General features: G+C 43.3%; 1 protein-coding gene across 22 annotated transcripts in view; it reads left to right on the top strand.

The window, feature by feature from the left end:
* Lpp (LIM domain containing preferred translocation partner in lipoma) overlaps positions 1-22,924 on the top strand; it is a 617,771-nt gene that overhangs the window by 579,534 nt on the left and 15,313 nt on the right. For all 22 annotated transcript variants that reach the window (XM_050160008.1, XM_050160000.1, XM_050159989.1 and 19 more), the window contains 2 exons: positions 16,368-16,546; positions 21,891-22,011. In XM_050160008.1, coding sequence (XP_050015965.1) covers positions 16,368-16,546; positions 21,891-22,011 — 300 coding nt within the window. The remainder of the gene's footprint in view (positions 1-16,367; positions 16,547-21,890; positions 22,012-22,924) is intronic.

Below are 22,924 nucleotides of genomic sequence, written 5' to 3'. Positions count from 1 at the left end.
TCTCTGTAATCTGCCTTTTCTCATTCAGACTGTAGTTTCTGAGATTCATTCATCCCTGTTGCTGTATCAGCCATCTGTTTCTTTTTGTTGTCTAGTATTCCATGAATATGCCAAATTCCACACTGTGCTATAATTAGGTTAGCCATTCTTCTCCACTTTTTTCCATTTTTATTATATCGTGATTTACTTAAGGAAAAACACAGGAACTCGAGTACTGAATGTGGGGATAAATGCATCTTCTCTCAGAGTTCCTAAGGTCCCAAAGGGCCCTGCAGTTATTCCTTTCCTGGTGTTATGAAAATGTAGGTAGAGAGTAAATTGGGAGCATGGGGACCGTGGGAGGGGTGGGGAGAGGAAGGAAGGGGAGCGGAGAAAAATATATAGCTCAATAAAAACAATAAGAAAAGAAAAGAAAATGTAGGTAGACCATGGACTGTGGATGGAGAGACCTGCGTTCAACTCGCAGCCCTGCCCTGACTTGGCAGTATAACCAGCTCTGTTGCTGCGTCCGTAAACTTATCTGGCTGGACTGGAGAGTTCCTTCAGGTTTTTCATCTCTGGAATACAGTTGGCCTCTAAAAATCCCTCCTACAAACACCACATCCTTCCCAGTTGCTACTTCCATCCGTCTTTGCATCTCTATGGTGAAGTATACCAAGGATCTTGTTATGATAACATCTTTGGTCCTCATCTCCCACATTGCAGGGTGTGGGTTTTTTTTGTTTGTTTGGTTTTTGGTTTTTTTTTTTTTACATTCAGAGTCTAGAAATGTCTGAAGAACATGTGTCAAGGAAAACTTAAAAAGTTCCTAAATTTTCATTTTTTTCAAGTTCTCAGAATGCTATTAACTTGCAAAACCAATGGTGGTCAATGTACTTTACTGTACTTGTTGCCAAAATTCAGAATTACATGATGAGTCCGTTCTTCCTGTTTCCCTCCCTTATTGAGTGGCTGCTTCAGGCACTACTTAAGCCATCGGTTTATTTTCTTTCCTTCTAGTTTATTATAGAATTTATATAATCTGTGTTTAGATACCAAGTAGTAAAGCATTCTGTCCTACATGCATATCAACTAGCGTTGGCCAGTACTCATTTGGCAATATCCATTCTACTTTAGGACTTGGCGTATCTAATATTCCTTCTCATAGAATAAAAGGGCCTCAGTCACACAGTCATGTCCCTCCCCCGACCCAGAGAGCAGGTTTTCTATGGTATTTGTTTGTTTGTTTTCAAGATAAATTGTGCAACGACTTAAGAGAACTTCACGTTTTAACGTTTTATTCACAGCACAATGGGGTAGAAAGAACATAAGACTTAAAAATGGAGATGATTAAGCCTTTTCGGTTCTACTATTTCTTAGATAATACATGTAAATTGATGATATGCAAGCTCTAAAAGCTGCTGAGTGGTGACACAACCCCAGGGGGACTGCAATGTGTGCTACTTACAGCACCAAAACCATGTCGTTTAATATTTACTGATGTGCGAAGCTCTAAACACTAACTTTGGCACTATTAAACAAGTGTGCACTTCATCCTCAGACACACAGGGCTTTACCAAGTTGTGATTAGATCCAGAAAGCCGTGTTTCAAAGGCCTCACCCAAGACATTCTCCAGTACATAGTCCATAAAGGAATAATCAGAATGCCACTTGAGAGAGCACCCACTGAGCAGCATTGCCGAAGCATCCTGTGTGTGTGGACTTAGGATGCTGCAGTGAGAGCATGCACCTCCCCAGGACCTAGAAATCCTAGAACTAGAAGGGAGGCTTGAAGTAATAGGAAAAGCTTGAGAGAGGTTGAAAACCCAATGAGCTCTAAGAAACATGAATTACCATCGTAGTATTGAATTGCAAGAGAACCCACCCAGGAAAACACATTTTCACTTCTAAGAGACATATTTACCTAGAAATTTAGAATAATCCTGTCCTCAGGTTTTCTTGAGTGTCTGCAATTAGTTCTCCTTGATTGGACCTGACTGAGTGACAAGCATTTCTGAAGACAGCTCCTAGCCAGGTTCTTCTGTGATTCTCCTCTGTGCACACGCCATGTCTCCTTGATGAGGAGAAGCAGTTGACCGAGACATCCCTGTTCCCGGTGAAACCTGCATTTGCCCATGAAGTTTAGTGTCTCCTAAATGAGATGAGGATTCCCTGTTAACCTCAACAAAGTCAACTCTTTGCATTTTATTTACTCACTCACAGTCCAAGGTCACGTACTATATATCTACGCTGATGACAGATGCTTTGCAAGCTATGGAAGTGAAAAGATAATTTTTAAGTCATGGACGCAAAAGTTCAGTGTACAGCACTCACCAAACCAAGAATACAGTGAAGCAGGCTGCAAGGGCATGTTTCTACCTGCGAAGCTTTTTTTTTTTACTTTGTTTTTATTCATTCTTTTGTTTCTTTCACATCATGCATCTCCATCCCATTCATCCCCCCCCCTCCTTCCTATCTGCCCTCGGCCCTTGCGACCTCGCCCAAAAACTAAAATGAAATAAAATTAAAGAATAGTAGGTTCTATCAGAGAGAAACTTGTCCCCAAAAAAAATCTCCAGAGGGGATCAAAGTATGAAAACTTCCAGGCAGATGTTGGTGAGAAGAATAACATTAAGAGAGCAGCTGAGCAGGGCGATGTGTGAGACAAGTCCGGAGAACCGCTGGGAGGCTTCGGCTGGAATCTAGAGAACATGCCGACCATAGAGGAACGAGTGCATGTCCAGCAGCACGGGTGCAGCTTTGCCATAGGGAAGCCTGTGTGTGGCTGCTCAGTAGGAAAGACATGCGATCCTTTCTTCTTGGTGTTCATTCCAGGAGAAGATGTGGGATGTATCCGAGGTTCTTTGTATCCAAGCTTTGTTATGCACATTAAACACTGAAGGCTGGGGAATAACTGGTCTCCAACCATGAGGTACATGCATTTGTGTAGACAAGGGTCAGCTCGAGAAGGAGAAAACAATAGGCATGTTCATTTTCCGCTTGGTGAAGTGGATGCCCCTGGGCACTGCAGGCAGGTTCCGGACTCCCGCTGTGCTGACATCCTGCCCCTTCCTCCAGAGGATGCTTCTTCGTGCCCTTATCCAAGGCAGCAGGAAGTACATATTATTCCAGGCAGCTGTGCCTTTAGCTACCGTCCATCCAGTTTCTGAATAAAGGAGAGCAGCGCTTACTCAGACACACTCCAGCAAACGGGTAGGACTTCCAGGACGGAATCCCTGTCCTACCCAAGTCTAAGGTTTTTATCCTTTTGTGGACTCTTACATCTCAAAGATGCAATCTTTAATTGCAAACACTTTTCATATGTACAGAGTCATCATGTGTGTCCACATTTCTCAGTGTTTCCTTTCTCTTATGAAATTTTTTTTTTTTACCAGTTCTGGAGATACGAGTCAGGCCGGACTGTGTCCAGTTCCTGTCTACCAACTTGGGACTTTGGATACATATAAATCAAGAAGAATCTATGTTTTGTTTTCTTGTATAAAATTTTAGCAATATTTGATCCTGGTGTTCCTTTGAGGATTTAATGGGTTAATTTGGTTAAAAAAAAAAAAGAGCCACACCCTGTACTTAATATGGAACAGGCATCTATTACTACAAATCTCTCTCCTCCAGCCCCAGGACAATCTAACGTTCCCTGAAGGAAATTAAAGGGAAGACCAGCCCCTTAACCTTTCTGAAATCCATAGTGGAATTTTTTAGTCTGTCAAACTGTCAGCAAACTGTGCTGGAGGTGCCTGACTTCGTCACCCCAAAGTAAGGACTAAACAGGCTCACAAACCATTGTTTTCAAATGCAATCTTCGGATCTTAGCGCTGTCCCAATGTGCCCGGTGTAGTTTTGTGTCAGTATAGAAAGGCTGAGTGACATGTTAGACTTTACCCTGGCTATCTCAGAGGAGATGGCGGGATAGCATGTGGGAGATAGACAGTGGCAGCAAATTACATATTTTCTGACAAAAATTAATGATACTTGGAGGGAGAAGGAAAGCTGATGCTGACCCTATGTCAAACAACTTTCGACATGTTTGCCAAAAATAAATTAAATCCTTACAAGAAGAAATTTGACCAGAAAATCAATAATCATAGTAACAATATATCAGATCACAGAAAAGTAAATGATGCCCTTGACTGTACTACTTTAGGAAGGTGTATGCAGGACAAACAGTAGCTACGGAGACTACAGTGCTGTGTTCTATTCTGGGCCCCATGCCTTGAAGGGAACCAGGACAAACTGGAACTTGTGCTGAGAATAGTGGTGGTGGTGGGGGGGGGGGGGATACGAGACAGAAATAGCTCATAAGCAAAGATGGAAAGCGTCCAGGTAGTTATCCCAAGAGAAGGCTCAGAAGGGACAATATTTTCAGTCCTCTTTAGGGCTGTTGCATAGAAAAGGCAACAGACTTGCCTATGGAGGACAGAAGGAAGATTAAATATAATCTTCTAACAATTAAGTGGGCCAGTAGGATGGATACCTTCCAAGAAAGTCTACTGTCCCTAGAAATGATAGTTCCTGGCTGGACAAGCCCTGACCAACTACGGATGCTGTATAGGGGATTTACTCACCATGCTGACTGGGACCGATATCTTACTTCAAGACTTTCTCCATGATCCTCTCTGAAGTTTTAGATGTTATAAATTCCTTTGATTATATGGTTAAAGAAATATATTGCTTTTGTTCATCAAAAACCATACAAGAGAAAGCTGTCTTTTCATGTAGAAATGGGAAGAATAGCAATGGCTACTCAGGAAGAGAATGAATCTTCCATGCATATACATTTTCCTGTGGCTTCTTGTGCGTCTGTCATCCACATATATGCTTCTTCCTGAGCCTTCCTGTGCGTCTGTCATCCACATGTGTGTGCATCTTCCTGTGCCTTCCTGTGCATCCATCATCCATGTGTGTGCATCTTCCTGTGCCTTCCTGTGCATCCATCACCCATGTGTATGCATCTTCCTGTGCCTTCCTCTGTGCCCATGTTGCAATTAGGAATAAATAATGACTTGGAGGATTTGAAAATTGCCTACTCTATGGAGAAGGAAAATCTGTTCTGTATTCTTACTCTCTGGTCTTGTCATTATTTTCACTCAGCATGCCCAATCATTTTGAATAAACCTCTCTTCTGGAATTTAAAGTACACGGGTCAAGAAACCATCCAAAATATCTTACTCATTCATTCTTTTATTCAACCATTCATTCAGGGACTTACAAAACAATCTCTACTGTGTTTTATAAAACAGATATAGTGCTACCAACATAAAATAAGCCTAAATGTCTTATCTTTGAAAAGCTTTTAAACATATGGGAGCTGTGCTTTTTAATATGACTGCCACCATAATGAATTGATAACAAATTTGGGGTTGTAAAGCAATCTTTTTTTTTTTTAATCTTCCACATCCACTTGGCTAAGGATCTATCTGTTCGTCTCTCAGCCAGTTCCAGCTGGGAGACACTTCTGAGGGCTCTAAACTGTGGTCTCTCAGAGGCCTAGACTACTGGTCAGCTCATGTGGAACAAGTGGGCATTCTCATCCACCCCCCTCTACTAAAGATGGTCTCTCCATCATTACAACTTTGGTGGAGGACATACCCTGTGGCAGTTTAGAACTTCGAGAGAAAATCTTGTCGTATTCTGTGCGTACCACAGAGAATCATCCAAACTCCATCCAAAACTCCGTTAGCTAGGCTCATCCTGCTCTTGCTGCTTAGCCACTTTTCACATGGGAGGGCAGAGTCCATTGTGACACGTTCCTCTTTGAGATTTCAGTTTGTTATGGGATATATACAGGTAACTCTCTGCAGGTCCCTACCATAAAGATTGTATGACCACTGTGGGACAGGTGTAAGGATAGGCAGATAAAACCAGTAACAGAGGTAACTCCAAGCTGCGGACCTCCAAAGCTAAAGCTGGCTGGAAAGGAAAAAGAAAATATTCAAGGCAAAGGTCTCAGTGATTGAGGAGCAGAAATACTGAGTGTGGAAAAGTTTGCGCTGATAAGAGTGTGCGCTGACCTGAGGAAGGGAGCGGGATGTGTGTCTGGAATGGGAAGGTCTCACACTGTTCAGAGGGACCACGATGGCCAGTTAGGAGAGCTAGCCGTGGGAAGCCATGCCTGGCTTCCGAGCACAAACACGAACACACGGAATGATCTGTTGAGCAATCTCCCTTTTCTACTTTTCTTCCTGCCTTTGATAGTAAACATACCATCTCTATTAAAATTGGCTTCCCAGCTAAAACTGAACACAGACTATGAACCGTCGAATGGCTCGGGAGTTTTTTTTTTTCTTCTTACACCCCACCAACAACTGGGATGGCATGCATTTGAACAAACCAAAAGTGATTTCACTCTTCTAGTTTTCAGAGCTTTTTGGCTAAATGCAGAGTGAGAAATTCATACCTTTTTCAAACAGTGTGGGTTCTTTTTCCCAGTTCCTCTCATCCATCTGGTTCTCTGGAGGTCTTGGAATCCAGGAAAGTGTTAGTTCACTGTGCTGAAATCCAAAAAAGACTGCTAAACTGTGAAAGAAAATTTGCATTCCAGACACACTGAAGGAGTCAGTCCACAACTCTGCACGGTGAAGCGCAAACATCTGTATGTCTGTCTCTTTTGTCTTTGAGGCGGTTGGAAAACCCTGTGGCTTTGCAAAAAAAACCCTGTACGCGTTGTGCCTGTCTTACCTAGTTCGTCTAAACCACTTTTGGTGTAATGGGGAGTGCAGGAAGAAGAACCAAAACATGGTATCATTTTATTTCTAGTGTCAGAAAATATTACAGGCGAGATGCAGCTTAGGAGAACAGCAAGCCATGTTGCAGTCTTCCTGCGATTCCGTTCTCGTGAATGGCTTCCCCAGCCGGGTATATGGCAGACCCATCAGCAGGCCTGTCCTCAGAAGAAACCACAATCACCGCCACGGCATCGGCGTGTCATCGTGACCTTTCTAAACCACAGCTCTGTCTTTTGTCTTCCATTGGCAGACGTGCAATTAGGAGGCCTTGTTTGCAGCAGAAGCCAAATGATTGCCAAATGTGCTCAAGTCATCTCCAGAAGTTCAGAGCTAGCTCACCGCCCTCTGGCTCTTCTCATTGCCACTCCCAGGAGTTAGAGGCTTAAAGGTTTCCCTTTCTTTTGAAAGTCGATCAAGTTTAGTTCAAAGACACTTTTCTGTCATATGCATAAATCCAAGGAGAAACCTTCCACGACCCTGGTTACTGGCTCAGGCCACTTGCGGCTTGCTGTGGTGTAACTGCAATCCATAAAGTCAGGTAGAAAGTAAGGATCAGGGCAGGGCAGAGTTTCAGAAACCAGACACGAGAGCAGAATGGTACAAAGAATATTTCTAGTCTTTGCTTGCAGATGCCAATACTAATGGATGGTTCCGGGTGGTTTAATTCTGATCTGATGTCTAGGGAGGTGGTTATTACTGTGTGTACACAAAGCTGGAAAGATTCTTGCTTAATTTCGTGGTTTAGAATGTTTCTTAGATGGGTCATTGGCCCTTGATAATCAAATGCCATTAAGTAAAATGCCCTACTGGCTCTCTCTCTCTCTCTCTCTCTCTCTCTCTCTCTCTCTCTGTGTGTGTGTGTGTGTGTGTGTGTGTGTGTGTATGAATAATTTCAGATCATTTATGGTCTTAGGGAAGGTTTTATCAATTTTTATCAATTTTTTTTGAGAAACACTCTTTCTGAGATGAAAACAATGAAATCTAGGGCGGAAACACATTCCCATGTTACTTTACTCAATGGCATTCATTTTTTTCTTCATAAAACAAATGCTTATTCCAGATCTGTTCTGACTACATAATACTATGGAGGCTGCAATTGTAGCAGTCTGCAATAGCCTTGTGACAAATAATAATACAGGCTGCCACTGGCAGGAATGAGACAGGACCTTAGGCATCGTGCCATGAGAGTCAACACTTCCAGGCCAGACCTTCCGCTGCCAGCAGTGTGTAACAGTCCTCACACCCCTCCACTCCATCAGTGTGTAACAGTCCTCACACCCCTCCATTGCATCCATCAGTGTGTAACAGTCCTCACACCCCTCCACTCCATCCGTGTGTAACAGTCCTCACACCCCTCCACTCCATCCGTGTGTAACAGTCCTCACACCCCTCCATTCCATCAGTGTGTAACAGTCTTCACATCTTCTCCATCCCAGCAGTATTTAACAGTGTAAGGGTGTCTGCCAAGTTTTGTTTGGAGTAGATAAAGGAATGAACATGATTTTTAATTAATAAATGTTATTTAATACTAATGTTTAAGCTAACATTACATACCAGATGCTAAGTGCTTCCTCTCTTACATGGGACATCATTTAACTATTGAAACACGTCAATGGAAACATAGCCTTAATAGGTGAGAATCCCAAGAGCCAGAAAAGTCACTTAATTCTTTGACTTGAAACCCCGCCTCCTGAATTCATCACCAGTTCTTTGACCTGATGACAGGCCCGCTGTGGCTCTCACCTGAATAAGCCCTAACAAGACTGTGCCTTGAAGATGTTGTAAAGACGGATCTCTGGTCGGATTTGGCTCGGAAGGAGAGCAATCTTCGTCTTTATTTCCCTCTCACGATAGACTCATTGGAGTTCTGTGTTCTTTTCACTTGTCCCTGGCATGAAGGTCTGCACGTGAATGTCAGCAGCATCACCTCCCCTTGTTTCTCCAGGATTCTGATACATCCAAGAAAAGTACGGCAGAAGGCCTACCAATCAACATGGCTTACATGTTTTAAGGTGAACATCACCTCCCTGACCTGTGAGGAATTTATGTAGCTATGCAAATGTCTTTTACCAAAACTGTCTATTTGTTGATTTGTTCATCTGGGTGGGTCGATCGTTGACCTGGATCTTGCTCGATAGTCTAGACTTGCTAGCCTGTGAGCTCCAAGAATCCACTTCTTTTTCCCTTAGCAACACTAGAGATTACGTGCATATACCACCACACCTGGCTTTTAAATTCTTTTTTTATATTTCATTTATGTGGATGGTTTTTGAGCTCTGTGTATGTCTGTGCACCATGCACAAGCAGTGCCCACAAAGAACCAGAATTAGGTATCAGATTATCGGAACTGGGGTTATGTAAAGTTGTAAGCCGTGATATATGGCTTCTGGGAATTGGATCCGGGTCTTCTGGAAGAGCAACCAGTGCTGTTAATCGATGACCTATCTCTCCGGTCGCTGGTCCTGCACACCTGGCCTTTTTATTTTTTAATTATTATTGTTCTTTAATGTGAATTCTGGTCATTAGACTCAGGTCTCTGTGCTTGCTTGACAAGCACTTACCAGATGAGATATCTCTCCAACTCTCTTGTTTCTTAATTTTAAAGCCAATTTATATGGTCAAAATATAAACAAAATTCTTGTTTTCTACCTCATAATCCTATGCTAATAATTCTATGTCCTTTTATATGTTCGGTTGTTCACATGCATGTTCATCCTTGAAAATACTGGCCTCTCCCACACCAGTTCACAGATTTTTTTGCTCTAGTATTCTACCGGTAAAGTGAGTTTTGTTTGAAGGTAGGCTTATCTGCGACATCTCTCAAGAAGGCTTAGATAATGACGAAGATTCTTGTTATAATGTAACATCAATGTCAGAGTTTTAAAATCAGTTTTTTTTCAAGTGCCAATCCAAACACCTGCAAGAAGAGATGGCTAGTCAGTCATAAACTGCAGGAATTAGCCTGTTCGCCCCCTCTCTCGAGTAACCCCTCTCTCTGTGTACCACTACAGTTTGCTCACTTCTTCTTGAGAACAATGTACCACATCCTCTGCCTTTAATCAGTTGTTTGTAGATATGTTTATCTCTCCTATTGTGGTGGAAACTTGTGAATGAAAAATTGGTATCTCAGACTTCTCTTTGGCTCTGCACCTCCCAGGATGTTAGACACTTACTCCCTGGGCTTTCTGCAATGGTAGGGTAAGTGGGAGGCAGCATAAGGCATAGAGGAGACATATGAAGCATTTGTTTAAACAGACTTGGTAAGGAATTTGAAGAATTGGAGGCAGCAATGCAAAGAGGGTTATGCCTAGAATTTCATACAAAATAATGAAAGTTGAAATTTTTTAAAATTATTTTTTATTATGCTATATATTTTCCCCACTCTCCACCCTTCCTCCCCTCTCCCCTTCTATCCTCTCCCATGACCCCCATGCTCCCAATTTACTCAGGAGATCTTGTCTTTTTCACTTTTCTATGTAGACCCACATATGTTTCTCTTAAGGTCCTATTTGTTGTCTATGTTCTCTGGGGTTGTGGACTGTAGGCTGGTTTTTCATTGCTTTATATCTAAGAGCCACTTTTGAGTGAGTACATATGATATTTGTCTTTCTGGGTCTGGGTTACCTCACTCAATATGATGTTTTCTAGACCCACCCATTTGCCTGCAAATTTCAAGATGTTATTATTCTTTGCCACTAATTAGTACTCCATTGTGTAAATGTACTGTATTTTCTTTATCCATTCTTTGGTTGAGGGGCATCGAAGTTGTTCCCAGGTTCTGGCTATGACAAATAATGCTGCTATGAACATCATTGAACACATGTCCTTGTGGTATGAATGAACTTCCTTTGTGTATATACTGAAAAGTCTTATTTCTGGGTCTTGAGGTGGGTTGTTTCCTAATTTTCTGAGAATCACCATACTGATTTGAAAGCATCTATATAAGTCTGCACTCCCACCAACAATGGAAAAGTGTTCCCCTTACCCCACATCCTTTCCAGCATAAGTTGTCTTCAGTGTTTTTGATGTTGGCCATTCTGATAGGTGTAATATGGAATCTCAGAGTTGTTTTGATTTGCATTTCTGTGATGGTTAAGGATGTTGAGCATTTCCTTAAGGAAATTTGAGTTCTGTCTGTTGAGAGTTCTGTTTAGGTCTGTACCCCATATTTTTATTCAATTATTTATCTTTTGATGTCAAGTTCCTTGAGTTCCTCATATATTTTGGAGATTAGTCCTCTTCGCCTATGGAGAGCGTAAAGCATAACCATTTTCTCAGAGCATTTTTGCTCATCAGAACCAAGAACAGATTTACAGTCCATAAGTGAGCTAGACAATAGAATTACTTTAACTTAAGTAGTTACATTGACGTTTCCGGAGAAATTAGCTGAGTCACAGGCCAAACCCTTTCTGCTGAACCATCTCGCCATTCTGTCGGTAACACACTTGAAAGGTGCTTCCCGAGTTCTCACCTCATGGGTGGTTCAGGTAGAGAAGGATGGGGTTTGTTCAGAACACTGAAGGAACCGGAACACTGTGGACCCAGCCGACGACTCAGGGCCGCTGAAACCCTCTGGTCCCTCACAGCCCTCTCAAGTACAGAACACCTGAAACTCACTGGGAGTTCACTGTCTGGCAAGTTTTACATGGTTATATAAAATAATTTTATTTTAAATAAATGATCCACAGTTTGTTGGTTTTATCGTCTGATTAAAATTCATGAAGCATCAATTTTTATGCAGAAACACTATTGTAAATGCTGGGATCCAACAATGAGTTTTCTGTCTGGTAGTGTAGGAGTTTGGGGGACAGATGGTCTGAAGAGCACGATGTTTCCTGATTTCGTTTCTTTTGCATGTAGCTTGCAGGTAGTAAGCCCGAATGCCTTCTGGTTGCAATGGAAAGTGTGTCTAACAAAAATACAGAAGAAGTACAGTCTGAACATTGGAACCGTTCCCCAGTGCATAGGGAACCAAAAGGTGTGAATCTGCTTCCAGCCACGTTCATGATCCAGGCCTTGGTGTCTTGATTCCGCGGGTGCTTTGTAAACAGTGTAGTATGCATCTCCCAGCCTCTGTCCTTTCCCGCTCCTCATCTGCCAGCCCGTTTGGGCTCTCTTAGATGGGCCCCTTGGCATCACTCCTCTAAGCGTGAAACTTCAAGGGAGGCAAACACGGAAGGTTGTAAAGTCGAGACCGGAGAACTTATAATGACAACCAGCTTCTGATAGTTTCACCCTCCTTATCTTTTTCTTTTTATCACAGGAAGACCAAAACTTCCTCTAACACATGAGCTGTCACCCCATCGTCTTAAAATCCTTCCTATTTCGTGACACTGCTCATTTAGCCAAAAATGTTATGATCGCATTTTAACTCAACAAACTTCAAAGTTTTAACAAAACTTTCTAGTCTTCCAACGCGTCTTACACTCACGTCTCTTGATGGAATGTGCGCACACTGACCAGTATGTTCCTGTCGGACGAGCTAACTGTAATAACACTCCCGCTTCCCTCGCTGGCAGTCAGTGTTTGTGCTGCCTGGGTGCTTCATTTATATTCAGCTGCTCCTTCCAGCTCTTCTGCTTGGGAATTAGCGAAGTTATTTATATAACACCCAAGGATATAAAAACTACAACCAGATTGTATCTCAGATTTAAAAACAGTTGCATTGGGGAGTTTTGAGTACAAGTTTGTTTGTGATTTTTACTTTAATCTTTAGTTAAATTTTTGTTTCTAATCACAGCTGGATCTTCATCATTTCAGGGAAGTTCATAATTTGCGCCCCTGCTTCTTTTCTGCTACTCTCAAATCTTTGCTTTTTAACCATACTTTGATTGGAGTAACTGCCCCGAGTAGTGTCTGTTGTAAAATTAATAAAATAGACATTCTTCACGGAGCTTAAGTGACAAGGTCTCCCATGGCTCAGTATCAGTTCCTACCCGGCACCATGAACTATGCAGGTCCAGGGCAAGGATGACTATTTGTGTGGATGGTATAGTGTGCTGGCCAGATGTGTCTTCAACATAGAGGCTCTCTTGCCCCAGCTGCTGGGAATGTTGACTGGCGAAGGCTCTCATCCGGGTCCCTCTGTGCTCATCCACGGAAGGAAAACACTTCAGTCACAGTTACATGTACTTGTTGGGGATCATCTTGTGTCCACTGACTGATAGGTGCAGCTATAAAGGCTCTCATCACTAGCTTCATGGAAAGACAATTCTGCATGTCAATCTCAGCTGTCACGTCCTCCATGGCCCCACTTGGTTTTTGTGGTGGCTACATCATAGATCTCAGCTAGCTGCTCCTTAAACCCCACATAGATGCCAAACACAAGGATACTGCTCAGTAGCTTCCTGTGTGCGAAGTTGTTTCAGAATCTGTTTCACAGGCAACACATCCTCGGATGAGAGTTCGTGGGGAGAGAGAAGAAAGATCACTATCTGGCCATGTAGATCTCATAGGGAAGGCGTTCCATAAGAAACCCAATGGGAGCAGAAATGTGACTTATTTTAGCCTAACAGAAGGAAGATCAGGAAAGATTTTTTTTTTCAGAATAAGTGACCTTTGAGATTGATTTGGAAAAATAAAATATTTTCTAGGAAAGGAAAAGTATACGGCGTCCTGGGCATGTGCACTGTTTTTAAAAGATGTAGCAATGAACTCAAGTATGGCGGCTAAAAGATGAAGCCCACGTGTGAGATGCCTGGGGATGAGGAGGAGCCAAGTCACAAAGCACACCACTGACTGCAAGAGTCCCCAAGCTGTAGTGTGCTCTTCTGCTGTCTCCCTAGTGACAGACATGGTGCCTGTCCCACATAGGAGATGTGACCTGGGCAGACTTAGAGGCATCTCTCCCACTGCGTCTACTGGAGTCTGTTTTCTTCAAAACTCTTATTTTACATTCCACTCTCTCCTACTTTAGCAAAGCTCAATATATACACGATGAGCCCAGCTTTTTGGTTAAAAATAGCCATGTATAAAAAGATATAAAACGTTCCATTGTTGTGCTTAAAATTTTATGATTAGAAATTCTAAAAGTTTCAAGTGGGGAGACAGCAGACATGGGAGCCCCACTTTGAAACCTCTTTCAGGGGATTTTCCCTTTGGTTCTAGTGTGGATCTGGTGGATGGAAATTGGTCTAAACCTAAATTGTGTTGTAAAATTGAAGAATTGGGATTAATCATTTACCTTTGAGAAACCTGAAATCTGGAGCAAAGCAATCACGCCGAAGAATTACTATAAAATATGACGTCTATAAGGTCATACAGTAGGTATTGTCAAAGCCAGGACAATGTGGCATGTTCCTTATGTACTACATTGCCCTTGTTATGGTTACATAGGAGTTTGCCAGACCCCTCTGAACGGCTGGAGTCCGAAAAGTAGAAGTGCCAACCTCAAGTGCCCTCATGAGCTCTGAGTCTGGTACCTCACCTGAGAAATGGCAGCCTGGACTGGAGAGAGCACCAGCACCCCAACCCTGCAGTGTGAAAGGGACAGACGTGTCCAGTAAAGGGAGATGTTTAATGCAGGTTAAAGTGCCCTTCATGGCCTGTGTCCAAGCCAGCTACTTTCTTGGAAATGTCATTTTTTTTTCTGATTCGGGGACATTTTCCATGAGGCTAATTTTAGGCATATTTAAAGCTCTCTTCATTGTAGAACTATCCAGTTTACCCATTCTGTGAACAGAGCACTCACAGACCATAATGCTTTCCCTTAGAAACTAAGCTTTGTATGTTGCTCAGAGCCAAGCCTCAGTGCAAACAAATACATTCTCTGGTCTGGCGTTTTCTGGTTTATTCAACTCCATTACAGACTGGGCTTAAGAAGAAGAAAGGTTTAAAAGTTAAGCCTCCGGAGAAGCAAAACAGAAGCCCCAGGAAGACGGTTTGAGTTACGTTAGCTCAGATCAACGGAGGAGAAAAGAGGAGGGATTGCCATTCTCCAGACTGTCATTGGCCCCGGATCTATACCCCCGGAGCCTCTGCTATTTTAATTTCACCACTTCAAGATGGAGGGAAAGTAGGTTAATAGTTTCCGTGAGTTTAGATTGTGACCGAAGGCAGCTACAGAACCTCAGGCAGCCGCAGTTTAGTGGAGGATGATGATGATGGATTTCCCAGTTCATCTTGGGAATGGATTCCAGTGTTGGAGACAGTGGACCAGTGCTGTCTGCCAGTCATTCTCTCTATAGGCATTCATCCCCAACTTGTTTTTGTCCCAAGCCATCTACGAAACAGAGAAATAGATTCTTAAGAAACAATCCCTTCCTTCTATGAAATCACAGCATTATAATATAATAAGGTAGATACAGTTTAGTGTTATTAAAAATAATAAACTGAAGTAGGGGAGAAAGAAGAAAGAAGAAATGCATTCAGGCGGGTCATCAGAGAGCCTTCTGAGCTGTGTATATTATTAGGTCAGAATGGCAAATTGCAACAGTTCATGCGGTCATGAGTCAAGACACAGAATTTCAGGGATGAATGAGAGTGAAGCACCCTGCCTGGGTGTGATGAGGAACTGACCTAGAGAGGGGGATAAAATGTCCTCGAGGGAATTCACTCCACGTTACGATGCCATGAAGGTGTGTTGTCAGGAGAAACACCTGGTCCCATCCGTGTTTCAGGAAACAGATTGGTCATCCTTGAAGAGGCCAAGGGTTATTTCAGGAGGTTATATAAACAAAGAAGCCAGTGCCGAAGACTTGCCTCGGGTCAGTTTTCAGGACACCTGCTACCTCAATACAGACATAGCTCTCCTCAAGGCCTCCGAAGGCAGTTTCTCCTTAATTTCCAAGATCCACCCACTTCTGTGTCTTCTGTTGACCTCTCCACCCTACATAATACCTGATTTTAGTGAGTCACTTCAGATACTTTGTCTAGAAAGTAACACATATCACACACGTGAAAAAAGATTGGTTGAGAATACAGCCGCGGAGGAGGGGTGGGGCTCACAGCTGGCCCTTTCGAATGCTGACTTGCTGATGGTTAGCTCTTAAGGTTCACGTGTGTTCCTAAAGTTCAGTTGTGGTTTTGAATCCAGATAAACTTTTCACAACTGGACCACCTCTTTATGTTCAGCCTTTCTACCAGGGCTTCATTTAGCCTGAATTTTGAGGTTTTAAATGGGAGTTTTGATTTGGGCTCTATGGAGGCGTATATAGTGTCGCTGTCATTACATACTAAAAGCCTCACTGCCCCTACTAGGTCTTTAGTGTTGAGTCGAGTTTTACTTGTAACAGTAAAGCAGTTTTTCTAAGTACAGAACCTGGGCGATATAGCTCAGCAAACACATCCAACCTACCCCTCTTTCTGTCAATAAAGCTTCACTGAATTACAGGCCCTCTGCTTGTGTGCGCTCAGAGGCAGCCTTTGCATTGTGTGGGCAAACTGAGTGGTCAGTACCATGGGTCCTTGCTATCTGAGCCTTTATTGAAAAATGTGTCTTCACTCTTGGTGAAGTAGAAAGGAATGCCATAGAAGGCAGACAGCAGGTATTGAGAAACACGTGTGTGCTGCCTACTGCCTGGGTGATCTCCTCTGACCTGCCTGTGTGCATCGTTCTCACTGATGCCCACCACCTTCCCTGGAGTGCTGTGGTACACGCCAGAGCCACGCTGTTGTGCTGAGCAGGTTTTTTTTTTCTTTCCTCAGAACACTCTGGAGCAGTGCAATGTGTGTTCGAAGCCCATCATGGAGCGCATCCTCCGTGCCACCGGCAAGGCCTACCACCCTCACTGCTTCACCTGCGTGATGTGCCACCGTAGCCTGGATGGCATCCCGTTCACCGTCGATGCCTCTGGTCTCATCCACTGCATCGAGGATTTCCACAAGTAAGTAGCCGCTCTCACCTCCAGCCTGCCAGCCCTCTGAAGTCTGCTCCGATTGCCTGCCACTGGCCATGATTCTTTCTGAGAGACATACCCCAGGATCTAGGGATGTATCCCGAGGGTTATCTCTCTCCAGTGTGGGCTTGACATTTGGGGATCCCCGACCTTATCCAGCGTAGCCTCTCCTCTGCAATCGATCATGACATCCTCGTGCAGCTATAGGTAGGGAGCCGTTGACTCAGTTCGACAAGGGGCATGGCATTTGACACGTTGCACCATTACCTGCAAGTAATGGTCTCCTAACTCTGGCAGCGTCTGCACCCTGGTTACTGAACGGGTAGAAGGCGCTGCTGGTAGATAGGTGTAGGGATGCAGATCGCAATTCTGTCACACAGTTCCAGTGTGAGAGGCAGCCTCGTGCCATAGCCAATAAATCCGCATCCTCCCTTAGCCTCCTCCCCCACCAAGGGCTTTGGTGCCTCGGTACGCTTCCTAATGACATCGGTTAGTGCAGCATGTACCATGCTTTGAGAAGGATCAGAAAGAAAACTCTCAGGGTCAAGTCTACTAAACCACAGGCAGGCCTAGAAACATGCCTTCCTTTTTCATGTTTCCGATTTTACAGTGCCTCTCTCTTCCGCTATAGGAGGCTTTGAGAAAACGATAGCTTTGTATTTTTTCTTAATTGTGCTGGTCTGCTGGCTAACTGGTTCATGGCATCAGTGCCCGTGTTTATTATGGTCTGTGTGGACAGCGGCAGGTACGGCTGGCTAATGCGAGACAGGGTGGCTTTCTTGCTTCCGTTTGCTGGGCACTCACTTTAAGAGAGCTTTGTAAGGCTCCCAAAAGATGAAGCACATTGCTGACCACTTTGGGCTCCGCTCTGAGGCTCAGGACAGGCCTGTGGGTTTCTTTCACCACTCTTGATTGTCAACATCCAGAAGGGACTTTCCACAAGCACTTTGGGGACCTAAGATTTGTATTTTTAAAATGAATTTCCAGACCACTCTCCGAAGGAGCAGTGAAAGCAAAATAAGCCTCACCAAAAGACGTGAGGCTGAATGAATTATAAAACCCCAGAAGCAGAAATTTCAACCTGAATTAGACAAGAAAAGGCTTGCTTTTAAAGGGCAGTCACAGCATAAATCGTACTTCACATTATTGCTATTTTTAGCTTGTAATTACACATTTAAAAAAAAAACCTGCATCTATTTAAGGGAAATGAAAAGATACCAACGGGGAGTGTTTTTCTGTCACCGTTTCTCTCTTTGAGAGTTTCTCCATCTGAGAAAGACAGGTAGATGTAAGCCGGGCACACACTCTTGTGCGGCTGGGAAAGCCTGAGCTATTACACCCTCAATTAAAAGAGGAAATCAGTGCTGACAGAGGAAGTTTGTGTCTCTGCCACTCACCTTTCATTTCTAGTGGTGGGGAGCATAATTAGAGACTGGCAACGGGCGGCATAGCGTGTGGGTCTGAACCCTCTAAAAAAGCAGCCTTAAGCAACTGAAAGGTGGGGGGAGTACATATCTCAAGCCCCAACCCCCTCTTCCTTTCAGTGCACATGAAAAAAACATTATTTTTTTAAAAAAATATAATGTTATCTACATAATCAGCAGATATGGGGCGGGGACTTTTAGAAGAAAAATAAAAGAACATTTTGCAGAGCTCTCGTCGCTTAGCTTGAACAGTACAAGAATAGAGAGTGGCTAGTCTTGCATCTCAGGATGCTAGCCTTCCAATCTGGGGTGCATACTGCACAGCCAGGGAGACCAACGGAGTGGCAGAGCCTGCCTCTCTACTTTGGGAAAGCTTTTCCTCTTTGGCTTTTCTGAATGGGTCTCTACGGAAGGCTTTTAAGAAACAAGTTTGGCTTCAGTTCTCACGTTCACAGACTTCTTTGTGCCAGCAGCTGTGTTGAGTGCAGAAGGAAAAACTGGACACAGAGAGCTGGACGGAGGTAGTTGTCAGTGCTGGGTTTGTGGGAAGGAGGCAGAATATGCCAGCATCACAGGGATGCAGGGCAGAAAGGGCAGCCCTGGGAGGGGAGGTAGGCACAAGGAGAGCTGCTCTGTCTTCTTCAGAGCGGATCCTCTGATTTCAGGATCCGGGCAGGCCTCATGCAAGCAGGACTGGAAGTGTGCCAAGTGAGGAGCAGGAGGATTGCTGATAGAGAGGATATGGGGTTGGCTCTGGCAAAGCCTATAAAATGGCATCTCAGAACCTGTCACTTGGAGGACAGAATCTTGAGGCTTAGTAAATGGACCATTTCCTTATAATGACCTTTGGTTAAGGTTGAACTCTTTCACAGATATGCTCACCAGTAACTGTTGAGAACTCCCTTGTAGGGAGCCTGTTTTTGGCCCTGTACACAAGTATGTGGGAGGTAAGCAGTGAACGCACGCACACACATACACACATGAGTGTGCGCCCGCGCACACACACACATATACACACACACTTCCTCCTCATTTTACTTACATGGCTTTCTTTAAAGGCTAAACTTACTATTTGCCTCTCCTCATCCCCAGTCATGAATTTATGCTACCTCTATATTTGAGCAATTTTATAAGTCTATTATGGTGTTGCCCATGACTTATACATGTGAATAAATTTTTACAGTAAACAACTTAAATAAACTTTGCAAGAAGGTAGGCTATATATAAAAGTTTAAAGCAAATAGAGAAGCATGGAGAATCCCCTAGCAGGTCTGTACTGGCATCTGAATCTGTCCTCCTTGTGTCGGGGATAGTGGGCTTGCGCTGTTCTTCCTAGTGGTGTGTGGCATAAACAGTGACCTGTGCTTTTCTGAGAGAGGTGTCATCCGTGGTGATAGGCAGGCTTCCTGGTCCCATGACAAATCCCCAAGTAAGAAAGGTCTATTTGGGCGCATGGTTTTCAGAAGTTTTAGTCCATAGTAAGCTGGTCCTTGGCTTCTGGACCTGTGGTGAGTCATTCTACAGTGGAGGAAAGGCATGCTTGAACAAAGCTATTCCACCTCATGGCTGCCAGGGACAAGATGTGCCCTTGAACGGTATGCTGTTGTGACCTGCTTCCTCTAACTTGCTCACCTTCATCAGCATCTCCACTGCTCCCTGATGAGTCCATTGTACTATGACTCTAATAAGGATGTGTGTGCTGGAGTCAGAGCTGTCACCATCCAGTCACCTCCCCGAGCTTCATCGACTGGCAGCTACGCGCCAAGTCTATGAGCCTGAAGGGAACATTTTATATCCAAACCACAGCACTGATCCATTTGGTTGTTTAATTTGGCATTCATTTGTTAATTGCCAAAAATAGGTTGGCTATGAAATGACTAGGTTCATGGCTCCCTTGACTGGAGACTAGAAATCATAGGAATACTTCCTCATAACATGGCTATCAATGGAAAATAATAATGTGTATACAGTGCCTAACAGAACTTGGCAGGTAAACAGTAACCATCAAAACTGTTTTCACCCCATTTATTATTATTATTATTATTATTATTATCATCATCATCACTATCATCATCCACTTGGCAAGTTAAACACTGGAAAATACCGCCTAGGTCACGAGACCACAGCGACAGCTCCTGCCTCTCTATTTTGCTAAGGAAGAGTGATTGGTTAGTGAGAACATAGCTTCAGACTGTCTAGAGAGGGTCCATGAGACCAGACATAAAATCTAATAATGCCTTTTTCATAGAAAAATGTAGCAGGTGGTTCATGCCATTCAATATTGCTCAAATTCTTCTTGTATGAGCCAATATAGTGGTCACCAAAGACAAAATAATTACTACTAAATAAGTAAAGTAAAAAAAAGGAAAGAAATTGTACCCTAGAGGAATACATTAGCCCGGGACAACTGGAAGGGGCTGTGGCTACTTCTGCCCTCACAGTGTCCTAGAAGCTGGGGAAAGGAAGTTTTGCAGCTGATATCAGAAACCCGTGATTTTTACTACTGATGACCCAGATTCAAAAATAATCAGGTAATCCAAAGCAATTTTTTTGCCACTGAATATAAACTTTTCGCATAAAATACCAATTATAACAACCCTGATTACGACCGCAGTTGTACCATGATCCTCTTAATTTTTCTTTCACAGCAATCAATCGATCTGCTACTTAATTCATATTTATTTAGATTACAGCCATACAGATGCCTTTTGGGTGCCTCCAGGAAAATTAAAATGTACATAGAGAGTATAATGTATGTAAAAATGCTTTGACAACCATGAAGTGCTCTGCCGAGGATTAGATTACTATCATTATTTTATTTTAAGTCTTACTACAAGTAGATAAATTTTAACATCATTAATTTTAAAACCATTTCCATGAAAAGCTTTAGTAGCTTGTTCAATATCTCTCTATATATCCCTTTTTCACTCTCATTGGTTTTTAGTTTTTTTTAAAACAGGAGCTCACTCAGTAGCCCAAGCTTGGTTGGAACTTGGGGTGATCCTCCTGCCTCAGCCTCTCTAGTACTAGGATTTCAGACATGCTGCTGTGTCCTTTAACAGTTTCCTTCAGTTCTTATCTGTGTCCATTCCAAATCATGCCTTACTTCACACCTTCACAAACGCTATCCTTCAATTCTAGAAAATATAGATGGGTTCATAGTCCATTTTTTCAGCCCCCTCATCTAAGACAAAAAAGTTCTATTAGCGAATAACAATAAATTAAGAAATATATTAAAGTTCTTCACCAGTAGTTTCAAAACCTTACGTGTGTGCATAAATGTGTTTATATAGACTTTGATCATACTAAAATCCCTTGTACATATAGACTTTGATCATGCTAAAATCTCTTGTACAGACAAAATATAAATAATGTGTACTTTGCCTTTGTGAGTTTTTCATAAAATATATAGTAAAGCCACCAACCTCTGCCAATTGGTAAAACCTGTGTGTTTGAGGCTTTTTGTGGAATTGAAGATATATTTTAAAGAAGAAAGCTGTAGAGATTCCTAATTTCAGGATTTGTCTAGGGCACGAGGGAGGCACACTAACATCTAGAAGCAAGTCAGAGGGTAGTTGGAACCTACCAGGACCTTTGTCCATCCTTATCTCCTGCGTTCAGCTAGGTCATGCCTAGGGAACAGTGTGGTTCTCTACACAGGACTCCTGCATAGCACATGCTGCCTGCTAAAAAGTTCCTTGCAGAGTCTCTATTAAAATCAGTTCCCACCCTCACCTCTGTTCCCACCCTCCTTTTTGTCACATACATAGCACGCACCATCTGTGGAGGCCTCTACTGTCACATTCTTTAGGTCAAGGTCACACAGGAAATGCAGACCAGGTGTCAGCCTGTGTTCCTCTCCATCCGCATCTGTGCTTGACATCTCACCACTCTCTGTCTCTTTTCAGGAAATTTGCTCCACGCTGTTCTGTGTGCAAGGAGCCTATCATGCCTGCCCCAGGCCAGGAGGAGACTGTCCGCATTGTGGCTCTGGACCGTGATTTCCACGTGCACTGCTACCGCTGTGAGGTCAGTGGCATCCCAAAAGTCAGAGCAATTCTAAAACCTGGAGACCCTGGTGCCTAACAAAGACCCTAGCGTTAACAGACAAGATCCAGCTCTGACACAGTTAATACAGTGACATCACACGTCACCCCCACTTCACACAGTCCCTCTCTCTATACAAATGCTTCGAATTCTTACCCCTCCAGATGTAGCTATGAGACTGAAACACAAAATTGTAAACTATTACAGTAGAGGAAGAGTGATGATGATGATGATGATGATGAATCTTTAGCTTATGTTGTAGTTAACTGCTTCTTTGGGCAGAGGGACCATTATCACCCAGTGAGAAGGACAAGAATTCATTCACTTCAGGGTTGCAGGAAGAGATTTATTTATATAGCAGTTGGCTTCCAAGCGTCGCTTAAGAGGTCACAACTGTTAAGAGTTATGTGAGAGTCGGGGCAGGGTGCTGTAGAATCCATAAGCCAGACCCAGAATCAGCCTAGAAGTGAGAAGAGGGGCTTAGCTAACACTGTGGGGGGATGTGCAGCCATAATACAGCAAAGGGCAGAGGTCCTTCCCTTCATTTGAGTCTTAAAGGACACTACATTGAGAAGGTGGTTTGAAAATATTTTACCGTCTTCTGTGAGCTACCCAGGCCCCTCCTTCCAGTTTTCTCTGTCATTACTAGCTCTTATGGATACAGCCCTTTCCAGCCCTTCTCCTATCTGTGTGGGATGCAGGCTTCCTCATTCGTTCCCTTGTCCTCACAGCCCAACAGAATGATGCCCAAGGTTGTGAAATGTCAAGGCTCTGAGGCCCCCAGAGAATCTGTCCACTCCATTCACCTCCTTGTCTTTAACTGGCCGCCTGTTTTTGCACTGTGCTCTGTTCCTCCATAAAGCCCAGGTTATATGCCCCTCTCCAAGCTTAACAC

The sequence above is a fragment of the Alexandromys fortis genome, unplaced genomic scaffold (assembly GCF_014885135.2).
Source record: "Alexandromys fortis isolate MF-2015 unplaced genomic scaffold, M_Fortis_MF-2015_v1.1 scaffold_100_3062768_6864082, whole genome shotgun sequence".
Classification (NCBI taxonomy): domain Eukaryota; kingdom Metazoa; phylum Chordata; class Mammalia; order Rodentia; family Cricetidae; genus Alexandromys; species Alexandromys fortis.
The sequence above is the reverse complement of the archived record's forward strand: the minus strand, read 5'-3'. Positions and strand labels throughout refer to the sequence as shown.